General features: G+C 42.5%; 1 protein-coding gene across 2 annotated transcripts in view; it reads right to left on the bottom strand.

Annotated features, from left to right (window-relative positions):
- The window catches only part of LOC126959164 (signal recognition particle 54 kDa protein), a 98514-nt gene that overhangs the window by 26058 nt on the left and 54340 nt on the right, over positions 1-18116 (bottom strand). The window contains exons 1-2 of one of the 2 annotated variants that reach the window (XM_050798109.1): positions 12247-12443; positions 4934-5107 (exon numbers count right to left, since the gene is read on the bottom strand). The exons of the other annotated variant lie outside the window; for it this stretch is intronic. Coding sequence (XP_050654066.1) covers positions 4934-5107; positions 12247-12408 — 336 coding nt within the window. The 5' untranslated portion in view covers positions 12409-12443. Of the gene's footprint in view, positions 1-4933; positions 5108-12246; positions 12444-18116 lie in introns of those variants that run through there. 2 annotated transcript variants of the gene reach the window in all.

Below are 18116 nucleotides of genomic sequence, written 5' to 3' on the forward strand. Positions count from 1 at the left end.
TGGTGATGCACATCTGTAAACCCTGCTACTTGTGAGGCTGAAGCAGGAGGATCGCTTGAGCCCATGAGTTTGAAGCCAGCCTAGGCAATATAGCAGAACTCCATTTGTAAACAAGAATAACAAAAATTTATGGAATAAAACTAAGGCAGTACTTAAAGGGAAACTTGTATTTGTAAACGCCCAATTAAGAAAGAACAATAACCTAGACTTCTGCCCTAGGACACTAGAAAATGAAATACAAACTATACCTAAAGCAAACAGAAGGAAGGAAATAATACAGGCAGGAGCAGAAATTAATACAGAATAGAAAACCAACAATCATGAAACCAAAAGGTGGTTCTCAGAAAAGATCAACAAAATTGGCAAACCTTTAGCTAGATTGACCAAAAAGAAAGAGGAAATACCCAAAATTACTAGAATCTAAAAAGAAAAGGAAAATGAACCTTATGAAAAATAAAAAGTATCATAACAAAATACTACTATATGCCAATACATTAGATAACAGATAAAATGGACAAATTCCTAGAAAGACACAAACTCATACACAACTGACTCAAGAAGAAAACAATCTTAATAGCCCTATAGCAAGTGAAGAGACTGAATTGGCAATCAAAAAAACTACCCACAAAGAAAAGTCAAGGAGGCTTCACAGCTGAAGTCTTGTGAACATTTAAAAAATAATTAAGGCTGGGCACGGTAGCTCACACCTGTAATCCTAGCACTTTGGGAGGCTGAGGCGGGCGATCATTTGAGGTCAGGAATTCAAGACCAGCCTGACCAACATATTGAAACCCCATCTCTACTAAAAATACAAAAAAAAGTAGCCAGATGTTGTAGCATGTGCCTGTTGTCCCAGCTACACGGTAGCCTGAAGCAGGAGAATTGCCTGAACCCAGAAGGCGGAGGTTGCAGTGAGCCAAAATCTCACCACTGCACTCCAGCCTGGGTCACAGAGCGAGACTCTATCTCAAAAAATAAAAATAAAAAAATAAAAAATAAAAAATAATTGGCCAGGCGCAGTGACTCACGCCTGTAATCCCAGCACTTTGAGAAGCTAAGGTGGACAGATCACTTGAGGTCAAGAAAGACCGGCCTGGCCAACATAGTGAAAACATGTCTCTACTAAAAATACAAAATTTAGCTGGGTGTGGTGGGGCGTTCCTATAGTCCCAGCTACTCGGGAGGCTGAGGCAGGAGAATTGCCTGAACCGGGGTGGCAGAGGTTTCAGTGAGCCGAGATCGCGCCACTGCACTCCAGCCTGGGTGACAAAGTCAGACTCCATCTCAAAAAATAAAAATAAAACAAACAAATAAATAAATAACCTAATCAAAATAAGCAAAGGAAGATATACAAACGACCAATATGAAAGGATGCTCAACATCAATGACCATCAAGGAAATGTAAATCAAAACCACAATGAAATAACACATTCACTAGGATTACTAAAATCAAGAAGATACATAGCCCAAGGCACAAGAGAACAAAAAAATAAAAAGACACATAATAACAAGTGATGTTGAATATGTGGAGAAACCATTATCCTTACACACTGCTGGTAGGAATTTAAAATAGTGTAGCCACTTTGGAAAACAGTCTGGCAGTTCCGCAAATATTTAAACATAGTCAGAGCTGGGTGTAGCGGCTCATGCCTGTAATCCCAGCACTTTGGCAGGCTGAGGCAGGAGTTCCAGACCAGCTTAACCACATGCTGAAACTGCATCTCTACTAAAAAAATACAAAAATTAGCCAGGCATGGAGGTGTATGCCTGCAATCCCTCCTACTTGGAAGGCTGAGGTACGAGAACTGCTTAAACCCAGGAGGCAGAGGCTTCGATGAGCCACGACTGTGCCACTGCACTCCAGCCTGAGTGACAGAGACCCTGTCTCAAAAAAAAAAAAAAAAAAAAGTTATCACATGACCCAGCAATTCTAGTCCTAGTTATGTACCCCTAAAAAATGAAAATATACATCCACACAAAACCCAGTACAAGACTGTTCATAGCAGCATTACTCATAATAACTCATAAAAGGCAGAAACAAGCCAGGCACAGTGGCTCACACCTATAATCCCAGCACTTTGGGAGGCCAAAGTGGGTGGATCACTTGAGGTCAGGAGTTCGAGACCAGCCTGACCAACATGGTGAAACCCTGTCTCTACTAAAAGTACAAAAAATTAGCCAGGCATGGTGGCAGGTGCCTGTAATCCCAGCTACTCATAGGGAGGCTGAGGTAGGAGAATCACTTGAACCTGGGAGGCGGAGGCTGCAGTGAGCCAAGATCATGCCACTGCACTCCAGCCTGGGCAACAGAGTCAGACTTGTCTCAAAAAAAAGGTGAAAACAACCTAAATGTCCAATAGCTACAAATGGATAAATAAAATGTATAATATATCCATATAATGGATTACTTGACCATAAAAAGGAATGAAGTACTGACACATACTATAATATAAATGAACCTTAAAAACATTATAAGTAAGAGACCACAGATGAGTCCATTCATATAAAGTAGGAAAATCTATGGACAGAAAGTAGATTAGTGGTGGCAGGTGGGATGGAGGGATAAGGGGTGATAGCTAAAAGGTATGTGGTTTCTTTTTATTTACTTATCTTTCACTTATTCTGATTAGGAACCTCAAGTTTCCTTTTGAGGTGGTGTAAATTTACTAAAATTGACTATGGCAACGGTTGTGCTATATTTATCCACACATAATTAATCTGTGAATAATTAAAATCACTACATTGTAAAATATAAATGGTTGAATTACATAGTATGTAAACTGTATCTCAATAAAGGTTTAAAAAAGGTCTTTAGTAAAGTAATAGATACATTCTTTTTATAACTGTGTTTATTCTGCTTCTATGTAAATATAGGCCACCTTTTGAGACAATGACTTTTAAAAACATAAGCAAATACACACAAATATATATAAACATGAATTAACCCTTCAAAGTAATTAAAAAGAAGACATTTATTCCAACAATTCTTCCATTGCATGAAATACCTCTTTAATATTCTACCTGCATTTGGAATTACCTTCAGAGTATACTGTACAATCCTTTGAATTTTTTTGTGTAGAAAATCTGCTTCTTTTTTTTTTTTTTTTGAGATGGAGTTTCACTCTTGTTGACCAGGCTGGAGTACAATGGTACAATCTCGGCTCACTGCAACCTCTGCTTCCCGGGTTGAAGCGATTCTCCTGCCTCAGCCTCCGGAGTAGCTGGGATTACAGGTGGCTGCCATCACGCCTGCCTAATTTTTTACATTTTTAGTAGAAACAGGGTTTCACCATGTTGGTCAGGCTGGTCTTGAACTGCTGACCTCAGGTGACCCACCCACCTTGGCCTCCCAAAGTGCTGCGATTACAGGCATGAGCCACTGCTCCTGGCCTGCTGATCATTTTTTATTTTGTATTTATTTTTTATTTTTGAGACCGAGTTTCGCTCTTGTTGCCCAGGCTGGAGTGCAATGGCGCGATCTTGGCTCACTGCAACCTCCGCCTCCCGGGTTCAAGTGATTCTTCTGCCTCAGCCTCCCGAGTAGCTGGGATTACAGGCATGTGCCACCAGGCCTGGCTAATTTTTTTGTATTTTTAATAGAGATGGGGTTTCTCCATGTTGGTCAGGCTGGTCTTGAACTCCCGACCTCAGGTGATCTGCCCGACTCGGCCTCCCAAAGCGCTAGGATTATAGGCATGAGCCACTGCGCCAGGCATGATTTTCTAACAGCCAAATATTTAAAGCCAAATCTGATGAAAATGAATAACATTTTTAAAGTCAAATATAAATAATTCTCTATGCTGTTACTATGCTTAATTTTCTTTATAGCACTTTTCTTAGCCTGGTAATTATAGTACGTATTTATTTATTGCCTGTCTTCTCACTAGTATATGAGAGCAGAAATTTATATCACTCACTGCTATATCACCGGCGCCTAAAATAGTACCTGTTAGAAAGTCAGTAAATATGTGATTACCTGGACTCTCAAAATAATTACTCGAAGGGTATTTCTTTATAAACAAATAAAAATTTCTTTATAAATATATAGCTAGTCTCATAATTTTATAGTCACATCTGGCATAATTTAGAAATTCTCCAAGTCAGTTGATAAGGCACACAAAGTTCAGAAAGGTATATTCCTATCTTCCAATCAAAACTTGAGGCAAAATTTTGTTTTGTTTTGTTTTGTTTTTGTTGCCCAGGCTGGAGTGCAGTGGCGTGACCTCGGTTCACTGCAAGCTCCGCCTCCCAGGTTCATGCCATTCTCCTGTTAAGGCAATATTTTAAAAAGCTGACAACTCCCTAAGTTTTGGGTGGAAATTATCATGGTAGTACAGTCCTTAAATCAAAGGAACTGGGATTCAAGCACTCAATTTAGTAAGATAAATATTTTTTTGAGACAGAGTCTCGCTCTGTCCCCCAGGCTGGCGTGCAATGATGCGATATTGGTTCACTGCAACCTCCACCTCCCAGATTCAAGTAATTCTCCTGCCTCTGCCTCCCAAGTAGCTGGGATTACAGATGTCCGCCAATACGTCCAGCTACTTTTTTGTATTTTTAGTAGAGATGGCATTTTGCCATGGTGGCCAGGCTGTTCTCAAACTCCTGACCTCAGGTGATCCATCAGCCTCGACCTCCCAAAGTGCTGGGATTACAGGTGTCAGCCATTACGCCCAGCTGATCAATCTTAAACCTACCCATATTAACAAAGTACTCTGACACTGAAAAACAAGCTGTTTCAGGCTACTGAAATGCTGGAAATATTTCCATCCATATCATGTAAAAATATTATTTTCTATCAAAATCACCATACATAATTTTATAAGAATATAGTTGATTTAAACCTCAAAAGGTCCCTTCCACTCAATGTTTAGGGAAAAAAAATAAATCAAACAAAGCCCACTGAGGAAAGAATCATCAATATCAAACCTACCGGATCAACAGAAGGCAAAACATCTTTCTTCTCCAGGCCATCAACTTCATCTTCATCTGTGCTGTATTCTTCCATCGTTTCGCCACTAACAAAGTGGATGACTCTCCTTGGGATTTTCTTCTTTTTTCCTATGACTCCCAGTTCTACATTTTCAAAGCCTCTTTCGTTACTCATCTATATCGACAATATTTTAAGAAAATGAGAGTTTCAAGTGAGATTAATTTTCTTTCATTACATGTGAAAAACTTTTGGTAAGTTTATTGTAGTAAAGAAACAAAAAAATCTTTAAGCAGTTTTGGCTTGTTTTGAGACAGGGTCTCACTCTGTTGCCCAGGCTGGAGTACAGTGGCGAGACTATGGCAGACCAAATAAAACCCATTTGTAAACCAAATCTGGAAAGCAGATTATCAGTGTTCTATCTCTGAACTTCCAGATGTCTTGGCCAGTAATACATATGTAACAAAAGAGATTTCTGATAGTAAAAAGATTTCACAAGTTCTTAAAACTATAGTAGTCTGTGGAATTTTTTTTTTCTCCCAGACAGGGTCTGGCAGTTGCCTAGGCTAGAGTGCAGTGGTGTAATCATGGCTCACTGCAATCTCAAATTCCTGGCCTCAGGTGATCCTTCCACGTTCACCTCCTGAGTACCTGGGACTATAGGAGTGTACCACCACACTTGGCTACTTTTTTTTTCTACAGAGACAGTGTCTGGCTATGTTGCCCAGGTTGGTCTCCAACTACTGGCCTTAAGCAATCCTCCCACCTCAGCCTCCCGAAGTTTTAGGATTACAGGCATGAGTAACTGTGCCTGAGCTGGAATTCTAATACAAATTTTACTCCTATATATTTATACTATATATATATGTGTGTGTGTGTGTATATGTGTATATATGTATATGTGTGTGTGTGTGTATATATATATATAGTGGGAAATGGTGAAGACCTTCTTTTCATTGTCCTCTTGCCTCAAGTTTAAACTCCTAAGAAAACTGCCTGAAGTTTAAACTTCCAGATTTCAAAAAGGTACACTACACGCAATTGTGAAGAAAACTCTGGCAACAGTGGTTACCCCATGGATAGAAACTAAGATGGGGGAGAAGGAGCAGGCAAGGGAGTAGTCAAAGGAGGGCTTTTATTCTTTTTGCATATACAGGACTACAGTACTGTCATGATTAGAGTCTACGTTCATAGAATTCTCTAGGATAGTCCAGAGTACAAACATTTTGTTCTCTATAAAGATTCTTATGGTTATAAGCAAACATAATTTAAACCCATGACTACTGTTCAACCACTGGAAAAGCTCTTTGAATAGCTGTTGCAAAGAAAGGATTATACTGATAAAAATAGTGAACTCGTACTGCCCAGTTATGCAAGTATAAGCTACTTTATTTTTATACATTGTTTTCTCTTAAGAAAGGACTTAAGAGAAATTTTTATACATTGTTTTCTCTTTAGAAAGAAAAAACAATTTTTATACATTGTTTTCTCTTAAGAAAGTCCTTTCTAGGAAGGACTTCTAAGGTCCTTCTTAGAAAACAGGTATGATTCTTCTCTGCCTTTTACCTCCCAAAGCTAAGTTTAGTAGCCAGGATCTGAACTGCAGATCATGAAAATTTGGTAACAGGCCAGGCGTGGTAGCTCACACCTGTAATCCCAGCACTTTGGGAGGCTGAGGCAGGAGGATCACACGAGGTCAGGAGTTCCAGACCAGGCTGGCCAACATGGCAAAACCCCACCTTTACTAAAAATACAAAAATCAGCTAGGCATGGTGGTACACATCTGTAATTCCAGCTACTTGGGAGGCTGAGGCATGAGAATCACTTGAACCCAGGAGGTGGAGGCTACAGTGAGCCGAGATCGCACCACTGCACTCCAGCCTGGGCAACAAAGTCAGACTGTCTCAAAAAAAATAAAAATAAGGCTGGATGCTGTGACTCAGGCCTATAATGGCAGCAATTTGGAGGGCTAAGGCAGGTGGATAACCTGATGTCAGGAGTTGGAGACCAGCCCGGCCAACATGGTGAAACCCTGTCTCCACTAAAAAAGCAAAAATTAGCTGGGCATGGTGGCACGCACCTGTAGTCCCAGCTACTCGGGAAGCTGAGGAAGGAGAATCACTTGAACCCAGGAGGTGGAGGTCATAGTGAGCTGAGATTGTGCCACTGCACTCCAGTCTGGGTGACAGAGCAAGACTCCATCTCAAAAAATAAAAATAATAAATAAACTATCTGAAAAAATAAAATTTGGTAACATAGCCTATCTATGTATTAACATGGAAAAAGGTCACAATTCTCTCTAGCCTGTCCTGAGGGTTCAAACAAATCCCAGCCCTTAACAAGGGAAGATCAGGCCATTTATTGTGTCCATGAAAAAAATAAACAAGTAGTTCACCCAGGACACCTTTCTTCTACCCACCCCCAACCCCCACCAGTTCCCAGGCACTGATAGCCATCCCTACCCAGTCTCATGTTTCCCCTTGAGATAAAATTTGGCTATGGTTGTCCTGACATCAACGTTTCCTTTTGGACCATGACTCTGCTTTTTGGATCCCTTAATTTCCTATGCAAAGGAAAGACAGATGAGCTAAGTTACATCTCCAGTCATCCTACTAACTGGATGGATCTAATGTCAATGCAACAGCTCCAGTCAGTGAATAGAGAGCTCAGATCCTTCACAATATAACACCATGCCCCACCCTATCCCATCCCCAGGACAGAAGAGGCTTCTCACTGTTCCCTCTAGCAATCTCTCATTGGCTTAATTTTTTCCTTCTATGACACAGGCAAAGGAAAGGATGTCAGTGCTCAAAAAGCTTCAGATTTTAGAGTATTTCAGATTAGGGATAATGATTCCAACCTCTACGTGGGAGGTGGGGGTGGAGAGCAATGAAGGAAGCACTAACAGGTAAAACGAACCAGAAAATCATTTGGTACAAAATTCCCAATAATTATATTTTTAAAATATTTTTCTTTTTTTTTATTTTTCAAACATCAACTTGAACCAGAAATCCAATAATTACAAATAATAGTTACATCGTGGCTGGGCACGGTGGCTCACGCCTGTAATCCCAGCACTTTGGGAGACCAAGGCGAGCAGACAACTTGAGGTCAGGAGTGAGACCACCCTGGCTAACATGGTGAAACCCCATGTCTACTAAAAAAAATAAAAAATTAGTCGGGCGTGGTGGAGTGTGCCTATAATCCCAGCTACACAGGAGGCTGAGGCAGGAGAATCACTTGAACCTGGGAGGCGGAGGTTGCAGTGAGCCAATATCCCGCCACACACTTCACCCTGAGCAACAGAGTGAAATTCTGTCTCAAAAAACAAAAAAAGTTACACTGTGAATTTTCCAAATGCTTCATTTTATAAATCTGCAAGTAAGAAAATTTTCACTGCCAATTATGCAAATTCCATAACGAACTCCAAAGATCTGAAAGATAGTTTCATAACACCAGGAAATTATGAGGTACCATGTCAATTAACATTTTACTCCATTTTATAGTTAACCAAACTATAAATGTGCTTATCTTTATTCTCAGGATCTGTTTTTTTCTTTTTTGAAAAGGGGTCTTGCTCTGTCATCCAGGCTGGAGTGCAGTGGCATGATCTTGGCTCAGTGCAACCTCTACCTCCTGGGTTTCAGTGATTCTCCTGCCTCAGCCTCCCAAGTAGCTGGGTCTACAGGTGTGAGCCACAATGCCCAGCTAATTTTTGTATAGTAGAGATGGGGGTTTCATCATGTTAGCCAGGCTAGTCTCCAACTCCTGACCTCAAGTGATCCACTCACCTCAGCCTTCCAAAGTGCTGGGATTATAGGCGTGAGCCACCCCACCCAGCCCAGGATCTGGTTTTAATGGCAATTTTTTTTTATATACTCCCACGGCACCCAGACTTCTTTAAAACACATACTAGACTTGGAATTTATTCTTTGTCATCTTCCCCAAGTAGGCTATTAGCAACATGGGGGGTAGGTACTGCTATATCTTTCAGCCTAGAGTTCCTGGCACATTAACAGGAACTTGGTAACAGAGGTGCTTGGTAACAGAGGTGCCAAATAAATCAATCACTGAGTGGTACTGAAATTTTAACTCTTTTAAAAACACTGAGGCTGAGATTCTGATTAAAAGTCTATTCAGAGAAGCTGCTGGATAGAATGTCACAACAGAAGGCCAGGCGCGGTGGCTCATGTCTGTAATCCCAGCACTTTGGGAGGCCGAGGCGGCAGGTGAATCCGAGGTCAGGAGTTCAAGACCAGCCTGACCAAGATGGTGAAACCCCCACCTCCACTAAAAATACAAAAATTAGCCGGACGTGGTGGCATGCGCCTGTAATCCCAGCTACTCAGGAGGCTGAGGCAGGAGAATTGCATGAACCCGGGAGGCGGAGGTCTCAGTGAGTCGAGATCACGCCACTGCACTCCAGCGTGGGCCACAGAGTGAGACTCCGTCTTAAAAACAAAAAAACAAAAACATAAAAAGAATGTCACAACAGGTACTGGATGGCTTGTTTGGAGGCCTAATTCTAGATCCTGTCTCCTATCTCTTACTCCCTTTCCCTACATTGCACTAGGGATTTCTCAGTTCTGCCAAACTTGGGAAGACAGCGGCCTCTCCCTCCCCTGAGATGTCCACTTCACTGGCTTCTTCCCTCTTACTGTGCTCAACCCCCTGGGCATAGAACTGGAGTTCCCAAAGATGATTCTGATTCAGGAATGTGAATCCAAAAGCACAAAGGGCAAATGAGAAAATGGAACTCATTGGTGTTTAACGAGAAATAAGAGATATGTAATATTTAATAATATATATAAGAAATATATAATGTTGAATGATAAAATTCCAGAGAGACTACACCAAAACTTAATAATTACCTTTGGGGAATGACAACATGAAGAAAGGGTGGTGGTGGGGTATTCTTGTGCATTTTTATCTTTTGTTCTACAGCCTTCTTTACTGTTTAAGTAGTTATTTGTTAACCAAGAATGTGAAAACAACATAATATCACTAACCCAAATCCAAGAGCCTCTCACTTCAAACAACACTTAGCTGGTACGTAAGTACACGTGTGTTTACTTTGCTATTAGATCCAGGGTGGAGGTAGTGATTTAAAAAAAAACAATTCTAGTAACAACAGGAAAAATCAAACTGAAAAACATACGAAGCGTCGTGGACTCAAAGGTTAAGTGTAAGTGTACTCGCCAACAACAGGTCTCAACTCAACTGAAAATGACGTGGCTTCCTTATCAATTCATGTTTTCCCCTGAATCCCTTCTTAAGTAGGAGGGAAGAAACAAATTCCATGTAGAGTCTTGTGGGAAAGTTGTGTTTTTTGTTTTGGGGTTTTTTTTTTAGTTTTTAAGAGATGGGTTCTTGCTCTGTTGCCCAGGCTGGATAAGCTTTTGTTAATGCAAACGACATCTTATACTAGAAGAGACACACAGAGATATACTCACAGTTTGGGGGAAATGTCTTACTAACATTCAGGTACTTAGTCTCAAAAACGAAGCTACTGAAAAAACTTCATACTCATGGAGGATGGGAAGAGTTACATACATGAGCAACTCAAGGTTTTGTTTTTTTTTTTTTTTTTTTTTTTGAGACGGAGTCTTAGCTCTGTTTCCAGGCTGGAGTGCAGTGGCGGGATCTCGCCTCACTGCAACCTCCACCTCCAGGGTTCAAGCGATTCTCCTGCCTCAGCCTCCCGAGTAGCTGGGACTACAGGCAAGCGCCATCACGCCAGGCTAATTTTTGTATTTTTAGTACAGGCAGGGTTTCACCATGTTGGCCAGACTGGTCTCAAACTGACCTCAGGTGATCCACCTGCCTCAGCCTCCCAAAGTGTCTTTTTGTCTAATACTGAAAAGTTGAAGACTTAACTCTCTAAACCAGCGCTAGCCACATGTGGCTAATGTGCACTTGAAATGTGGTCAGCCAGAACTGCGATACGTGTAAAATGTACCCAGGATTTAAAAGACTTAGAAAACCCTCCAAAACAGAATGCAAATACTTCATTAGTAACTTTTTTTTTTTTTTTTTTTTTTTTTTTTGAGACGGAGTCTCGCTCTGTCGCCCAGGCTGGAGTGCAGTGCCCAGATCTCAGCTCACTGCAAGCTCCGCCTCCCGGGTTTACGCCATTCTCCTGCCTCAGCCTCCCGAGTAGCTGGGACTACAGGCACCTGCCACCTCTCCCGGCTAGTGTTTTGTATTTTTTAGTAGAGACGGGGTTTCACCGTGTTAGCCAGGATGGTCTCGATCTCCTGACCTCGTGATCCACCCATCTCGGCCTCCCAAAGTGCTGGGATTACAGGCTTGAGCCACCGCGCGCGGCCCATTAGTAACTTTCATAGGGGCCAGGCGCCGTGGCTCACGCCTGTAATCCCAGCACTTTGGGAGTCCGAGGCGGGCGGATCACAAGGTCAGGAGATCGAGACCATCCTGGCTAACACGGTGAAACCACGTCTCTACTAAAAATACAAAAAAGTTAGCCGGGCGAGGTGGCGGGCGCCTGTAGTCCCAGCTGCTCCGGAGGCTGAGGCAGAAGAATGGCGTAAACCTGGGAGGCTGAGCTTGCAATGAGCCGAGATCGCGCCACTGCACTTCAGCCCGGGAGAGTGTGAGACTCCGTCTCAAAAAATAAATAAATAAATAAATAACTTTCATAGTAATTATAGCTTGAAATTTTTGATAAATTAGATTAAGATATGCTATTAAAATTATTATCATCGGTTTCACTTTTTTTAAAACGTGGCTACTGGAAAATTTGAAATCACAATTTTCAACGCAGCTTGCATTCTATTTCTGTTGGACAGCGCAGCACGGAGCCTCAGTTGCCTCGGGGGTGAAATGGGGATAACACCCACCTCGAGCGGTTACTGTAAGAATTCAGTGAATTAAGGCCGGTAAACGTTTGGCATATGCCAAGCAAAGGGCAGATGCCAAGGCAGGCGCTCGCACTAGAAGAGACTGAGAAGTGGTTGAAGCCGCCCTCACCTGGCTTCCAGCTACTGCAAGGACGGCCTTTGGGGGACACGCCTTCCTTCTTCCTCAGGTAGACCAGAAGCTGGACTATCACCCCCGGAACCCAAGGCCGCCCCAGAGTCTGCTGTGCTGCCAGCCAAGTGGTTGGTGAGTGAGTGGGAGGCCGCTCCTTCCCACAAGCTGGTCTCACTGAGCAGAAACAGGGGTGCAGGGAGGAGGAACTCCAAAACGGGGGCGGCCTGCTCGGAGGACGGCCGGGCAGGCCAAAAGAGCGGCCCGCGGAGAAGGCAAGGAGGCAGCTCGGCTCCCTGGACGCCAGCGTCGGCGGCCCCACCTACCTGCCCCGCAGATTCCCCAAAAGCCGCGGCGGCCGCAACTCCCGAAGGTGCGACGGCTTCTCGTTCCACACGGCCCACTGGCTCCTGGTCCATCGTCGTTGCCACCACAGGGCTGCTGGCGCTGGCGAGAAAGAGGGTAATGGCCGATAAGCCCACTTCCATCCTCGGCCTCCCCGCCCAGTCGCTGGCCGAGCCCGGCTGTCGGGAACTGGGACTCACCGCAGCGCCCGCCTCGCGCCGCGCCCAGCCAAGTCTCTGGGAAAGGTACTAGCGGGCCTTGAGGGGTGGGGCCGGCCTGAGGGGCGTGGCCGGCCCGCGCCTCGCCTAGCCTGCCCGGCCTCGCGCCCCGAGACCTGGCCGACTGCAGTCTGGGAGGCGCAACTACCGGCTCGCGCGGGGCGGGGCGGGGCGGGGCTTTGCGAGGCGTCGCTTCCGGCCAAGCACGCATCCCGAGCTCGTGGATCCCCGCCTGGCACCGCCTGTGACGTCATTCCTGGTACGTGTACCTGAAGCCTGGCGTCTGGACCTCGGCGCAGCCCCCCACCAGCTGCGTCCGGGGCAGTCACCCCGGCAGGACCTCGGTTTCTTTATTTGTAAAATGAGGACAGCTGTGTCGTACTTCAAAAGCTAGTGATCGGATGTGGTTGCTGAAAATGTAAAATGTACGGCTTGTGCTGCACTTTCCATTCCTAACGTGGGTGACAGTCCAGCCAAAATACCCTCAAAGAAGAGCCCCAGGCGTGATTTTTGCTTATTCTTGTCTGAAATACTTAAGTATAACTGTAGAAAATGTTAAGTGAAAAGACCTGAAGGAGAGCAAAGGGCAGTAGTAAGCTTCCATCTTGACAAACGTAAGGAGTGTTATCTGTGTCTTAAAGTCGTGTGCATCCCAGATTTTTTCCGTCTTTCTCAATGTTCAACCAAAGTAAAAAATCATGCAATTACTGCATGACTTCAACATCAAACAAGTCTGAGGTTCTGCAGGTACATGGTTTATTGTTGTTTTAGCATGACCATTTTCACAAATACGTGGGGGTCAAAACCAAAACATATATTATTTTGGCTATGGGAGCCTTCATTTGATACTTTAAATTCCATTTTCAAAGCAGTCTTAATTCAGAAATGCTCCCTAGTTATATGACCTCATAAATGTTTTTCATCATAGCAACAGCAGGCCCAAATATTAAATATTGCTCTCTCTTCTGTGCCAAAGTTCGTCTCCTTATCCTCTGCCTAATGTTCTTGTACACTTCCTATCCTTTGTATAACTAGAACCTAAAAACAAAAACAAAAATTTTTAAAACAATCATTTGAAAACCATCTACACTTTAAAAACTAGTTGGAAATGCATAATGCTCTGTATCCTGGTAACAAAATCAAGTTAGGTTGCTGCTGAAGTAAACAAGTTAGTGCATGATCTGACTGTATGGTGTCATTAGCAGGGAGTTGAGACAATCCAAAACAGCAAAACCAAATTCGGCCATAAATTGAAAACAAAAAGAACCAATTGTTAAGACTTCATGAATTGGCATTCATAAACAACACAATTCTGCATTATATGTATTCAAAATCTCTTCCTTCTTACTGGCAAGCAGGGCAGTCAACCATCTTTACTACTAAAAATTTGGGGAATATTTATAAATGCATGATTTTATTTTCCAAAATGGCAATTAAATATCAAATTACAATTTTCTTTTTCTTTTTTTTTTGAAACGGAGTCTCGTCCACACTGGAGTGCAATGGCGCAATCTTGGCGCACCGCAACATCCGCTTCCCGGGTTCAAGCAATTCTCCTGCCTCAGCCTCCCGAGTAGCTGGGATTACAGGTGTGCACTACCATGCCTGGCTAATTTTTGTATTGTTAGTAGACCCGGGGTTTCACCATGTTGGCCAGGCTAGTCTCGAACTTCCGACCTCACATGATCCACCCACCTCAGCCTCCCAAAGTGCTGGGATTACAGGCGTGAGCCACCATGCCCGGCCTCAAATTACAATTTTCATTGCCGAAGCAGAATATATTTTCACAGTTTACAAATGTATTTCTTCGTTTACTGAAAATTCAAAGTACAACTTATATTCTAACATGAACTGGAAGTATTTCCTAAAAAGTTATTTTTAACACAAATATGCAATTGAAGATCAGTTTATTACAAATCAACAACTCAAAGCAACATAAAAGCATAGAAATTCTAATAGTTTTATTTTGGGCATTTATATTTTTGTCATTATTTCCAAACTGTTATAGCTCAACTAAAAGTAGGCACCAAGGCAATGTGCCAAGTTTTTCCTTCTTTCACTTTGTAACATAAATTGTATTGTAGCACTATGACAAAAATAAATTCAAGTATTATAATTTATCTACTTGAAAACATAATGTGGTCTAAATTTATCATTTAATGATACATATAGAGCTAAAAAGGTAAATTTGGATTGAACTATTTCTGCTTAAGGCTGGGAAAATAAATCTGAATAAAATTTGATAACCAGGAATGTTCATCAAATAATCAAGACATTCTTAGGGTTTTAACATAGCCACATATATATATATTTTGATAGAGAATATTTTGTAAGTTATCCGTCAAACAGGACAATATATTTTCATCAAAAATAATGCACAAGAAAAAAAGGTGATAAAAATAAAAATGCATTTTAGGTTGAGTCTAAGCATAAAGAAAAAGTTTTTTTTTTTTTGAGACAGGACCTTACTGTATCACCCAGGCTGGAGTGCAGTGGCACAATTACGGCTCACCGCAGACTCAGATGATCCTCCCACCTCAGCCTCCTGAGTAGCTGACATGCACCATCACAGCTGGCTAATTTTTGTATTTTTTGTAGAGGTGAGGTTTCGCCATGTTGCCCAGGCTAAAGAAGTTATTAAAATCATGGTAGTGATTTCACTTATGGAGCACAATATGCCAGGTACTTTGCTTTCCTTGTATTAACTCATTCCTCACAACAATTCTGAGACATTACTGTAACTACCAACATGTTACAGATGAGGAAACAAAGTCTCAGAGAGGTTAAGCAACTTGCTCCAGTGACACAGCTGGTAAGCAGCAGAGCCAGGATTGAAACCCAGGCAGTATGATTCCACCACCTACACATTTAGCCATTCCACCCCATTGAGAATGAAAACGTCAAAAAATACAAGGCCAGTAAGTGTTAGGAAGGCAAGAAATTTCTACACCAAAGGTGAGTATGTTATTTGGAAAGATTTGGATGGAAATGAGTAAAGTATGTTTTTTTTTAAAAGTCTGTTAGTGGCTGGGCGCAGTGGCTCAAGCCTGTAATCCCAGCACTTTGGGAGGCTGAGACGGGCGGATCACGAGGTCAGGAGATCGAGACCATCCTGGTTAACACGGTGAAACCCCGTCTCTACTAAAAAATACAAAAAACTAGCCCGGTGAGGTGGCGGGCGCCTGTAGTCCCAGCTACTCAGGGAGGCTGAGGCAGGAGAATGGCGTAAAACCCGGGAGACAGAGCTTGCAGTGAGCTGAGATCTGGCCACTGCACTCCAGCCTGGGCGACAGAGCAAGACTCTGTCTCAAAAAAAAAAAAAGTCTGTTAGTAAGCTTTAAAGCTCTATATGTAAGAAGCAGATGAAAATACCACGTGAATTTTTAGATTTGATGTTATGTAAGCTTTTTGTTTTATTTATTAAAATTTGGTCAGGTTTTGTGTTTGTGTGTGTGTGGTGAGAATATACCAATGATATCTACCAAAATATTTTTTTAGACAGTCTCACTGTCACCCAGGCTGGAGTGCAGTGGCGTGCTCTTGGTTCACTGCAGCCTCAGTCTCCTAGGCTCAAGTGATTCTCCCACCTCAGATCCGAAGCTGGGATTACAGGCACACATCACCACACCTTGCTAATTTTTGCATTTTTACTAGAAACGGGGTTGCACCATGTTGGCCAGGCTGGTCTCAAACTCCTGACCTCAAGTGATCCACCCGCCTCAGCCTGTGAGCCACCGTGCCCGGCCTAGAATTTTCTATATGGTATTAGGCATAAAATACTAGCTTTCTTTGCACACTCTGCCTAGACTCAGTAATTTTAATGTTGGAGAGCTATGCATCTTAATCTAAAATCTGTAGAACCCTAAGGGTCTTCTGATAAGAATCTATAACAAATATAAAGATATAATCCTTTTTTTTTTTCTTTTTTAGACAGAGTCTTGCACTGTCACATGAGCTGGAATGCAATGGCGCGATCTCAGCTCACTGCAACCCCGCCTCCCAGGTTCACAGGATTCTCCTGCCTCAGCCTCCCAAGTAATTGGGATTACAGGCACACACCACCACACCTGGCTTATTTTTTGTTTTTTGTTTTTTGTTTTGTTTTGTTTTGAGATGGAGTCTGTCACCCAGGCTGGAGTGCAGTGGCGTGATCTCAGCTCACTGCAAGCTCCGCCTCCTGGGTTCACGCCATTCTCCTGCCTCAGCCTCCCTGGTAGCTGGGACTACAGGTGCCCGCCACCATGCCCAGCTAATTTTTTAGTAATTTTAGTAGAGATGGGGTTTCACTATGTTAGCCAGGATGGTCTTGATCTCCTGACCTCGTGATCTGCCCACCGCGACCTCCCAAAGTTCTGGGATTACAGGCATGAGCCACAGCGCCCGGCCTGTTTTTTGTATTTTTAGTAGAGATGGGGTTTCACTATGTTGGCCAGGCTGGTCTTGAACTCCTGACCTGGTGATCCTGCCACCTTGGCCACCCAAAGTGCTGAGATTACAGGTGTGAGCCACTGTGCCTGGCAAAGATATAATCCTTTAAGGGATTATATTATTGATTCTGTTAAAGACAAATTATCTTTATTATAATAAAGACATAATCCTTGAAAGGATTATATTATTGATCTTAAAAGATATAATTAAGAATGCTTCACCTCTCAGAGCAAGATCGTGCTTTTTTTTTTTTTTTTTAACACAGTAAGAAGGAAATTGCAAAAAAACAAGGGACACACATCAGCTGAAGAGTTTCACACTCTTATTTCCTACCAAGTGGAATGCCAAGAAACATGCAGTTATTTCTTATACCAGTTCTGACAGAATTGAGATTATGAACCCCTTAATTGATTTCCCAGGGTCAGAAAGCATGGGCCAATGATGATATCCAATAACAATTCCTACCTCTTTTGGGTAACTGAGGTACAAGTTTCCCTTTCTATATAAAAGCATAAAACACAAGCAAACATGATTCCTGAAATATGAAAATATGCAGACATTATATGTTCTCACTTGATGCAGATATGAGACCTCTCTCTGGAAAAAGGCTCACAAAACTTTAGCATATCTTGCTTAAGAAAAATAGTCCACAGTCACAGGCTGCAAAGGAAAAGCCTATATGCAGCAATGTCAGAGGAATCTCAGACCTCAGGTAGGGGAGTTTCTTAGTGTCAGATTCAACTGAATCATTCCTCTTACAAACAAGTATTACTGTGCAATTTCTTGGCTGTTTTTCCACTTATGATCCAAGTGGTACCAAGAATGCACTGTGTTAGGCTAATGGGAGAACCTTTTAAGTCAAGCGAAGCTAAAAGATATAACATGCTCTTCAAATGAAGAGAGAAAAACGTAATGAAAGGACTACAAAAAGTAGCATATGCATCAAACTCAAAAGAACCTGTATGGCAGTCAGCACTGCATTAATAAAAGGAAATAATACCATAGTTACCAGCTTACAAGGCGTATTTTTACTTTAAAAGACTCCAAAATTGGCCGGGCGCGGTGGCTCACGTCTGTAATCCCAGCACTTTGGGAGGTTGAAGCGGGCGGATCATGGTCAGGATATCGAGACCATCCTGGCTAACATGGTGAAACCCCGTCTTTACCAAAAATACAAAAAATTAGCCGGGTGTGGTGGCGGGTGC

The sequence above is a fragment of the Macaca thibetana genome, chromosome 7, assembly GCF_024542745.1.
Source record: "Macaca thibetana thibetana isolate TM-01 chromosome 7, ASM2454274v1, whole genome shotgun sequence".
Lineage (NCBI taxonomy): Eukaryota > Metazoa > Chordata > Mammalia > Primates > Cercopithecidae > Macaca > Macaca thibetana.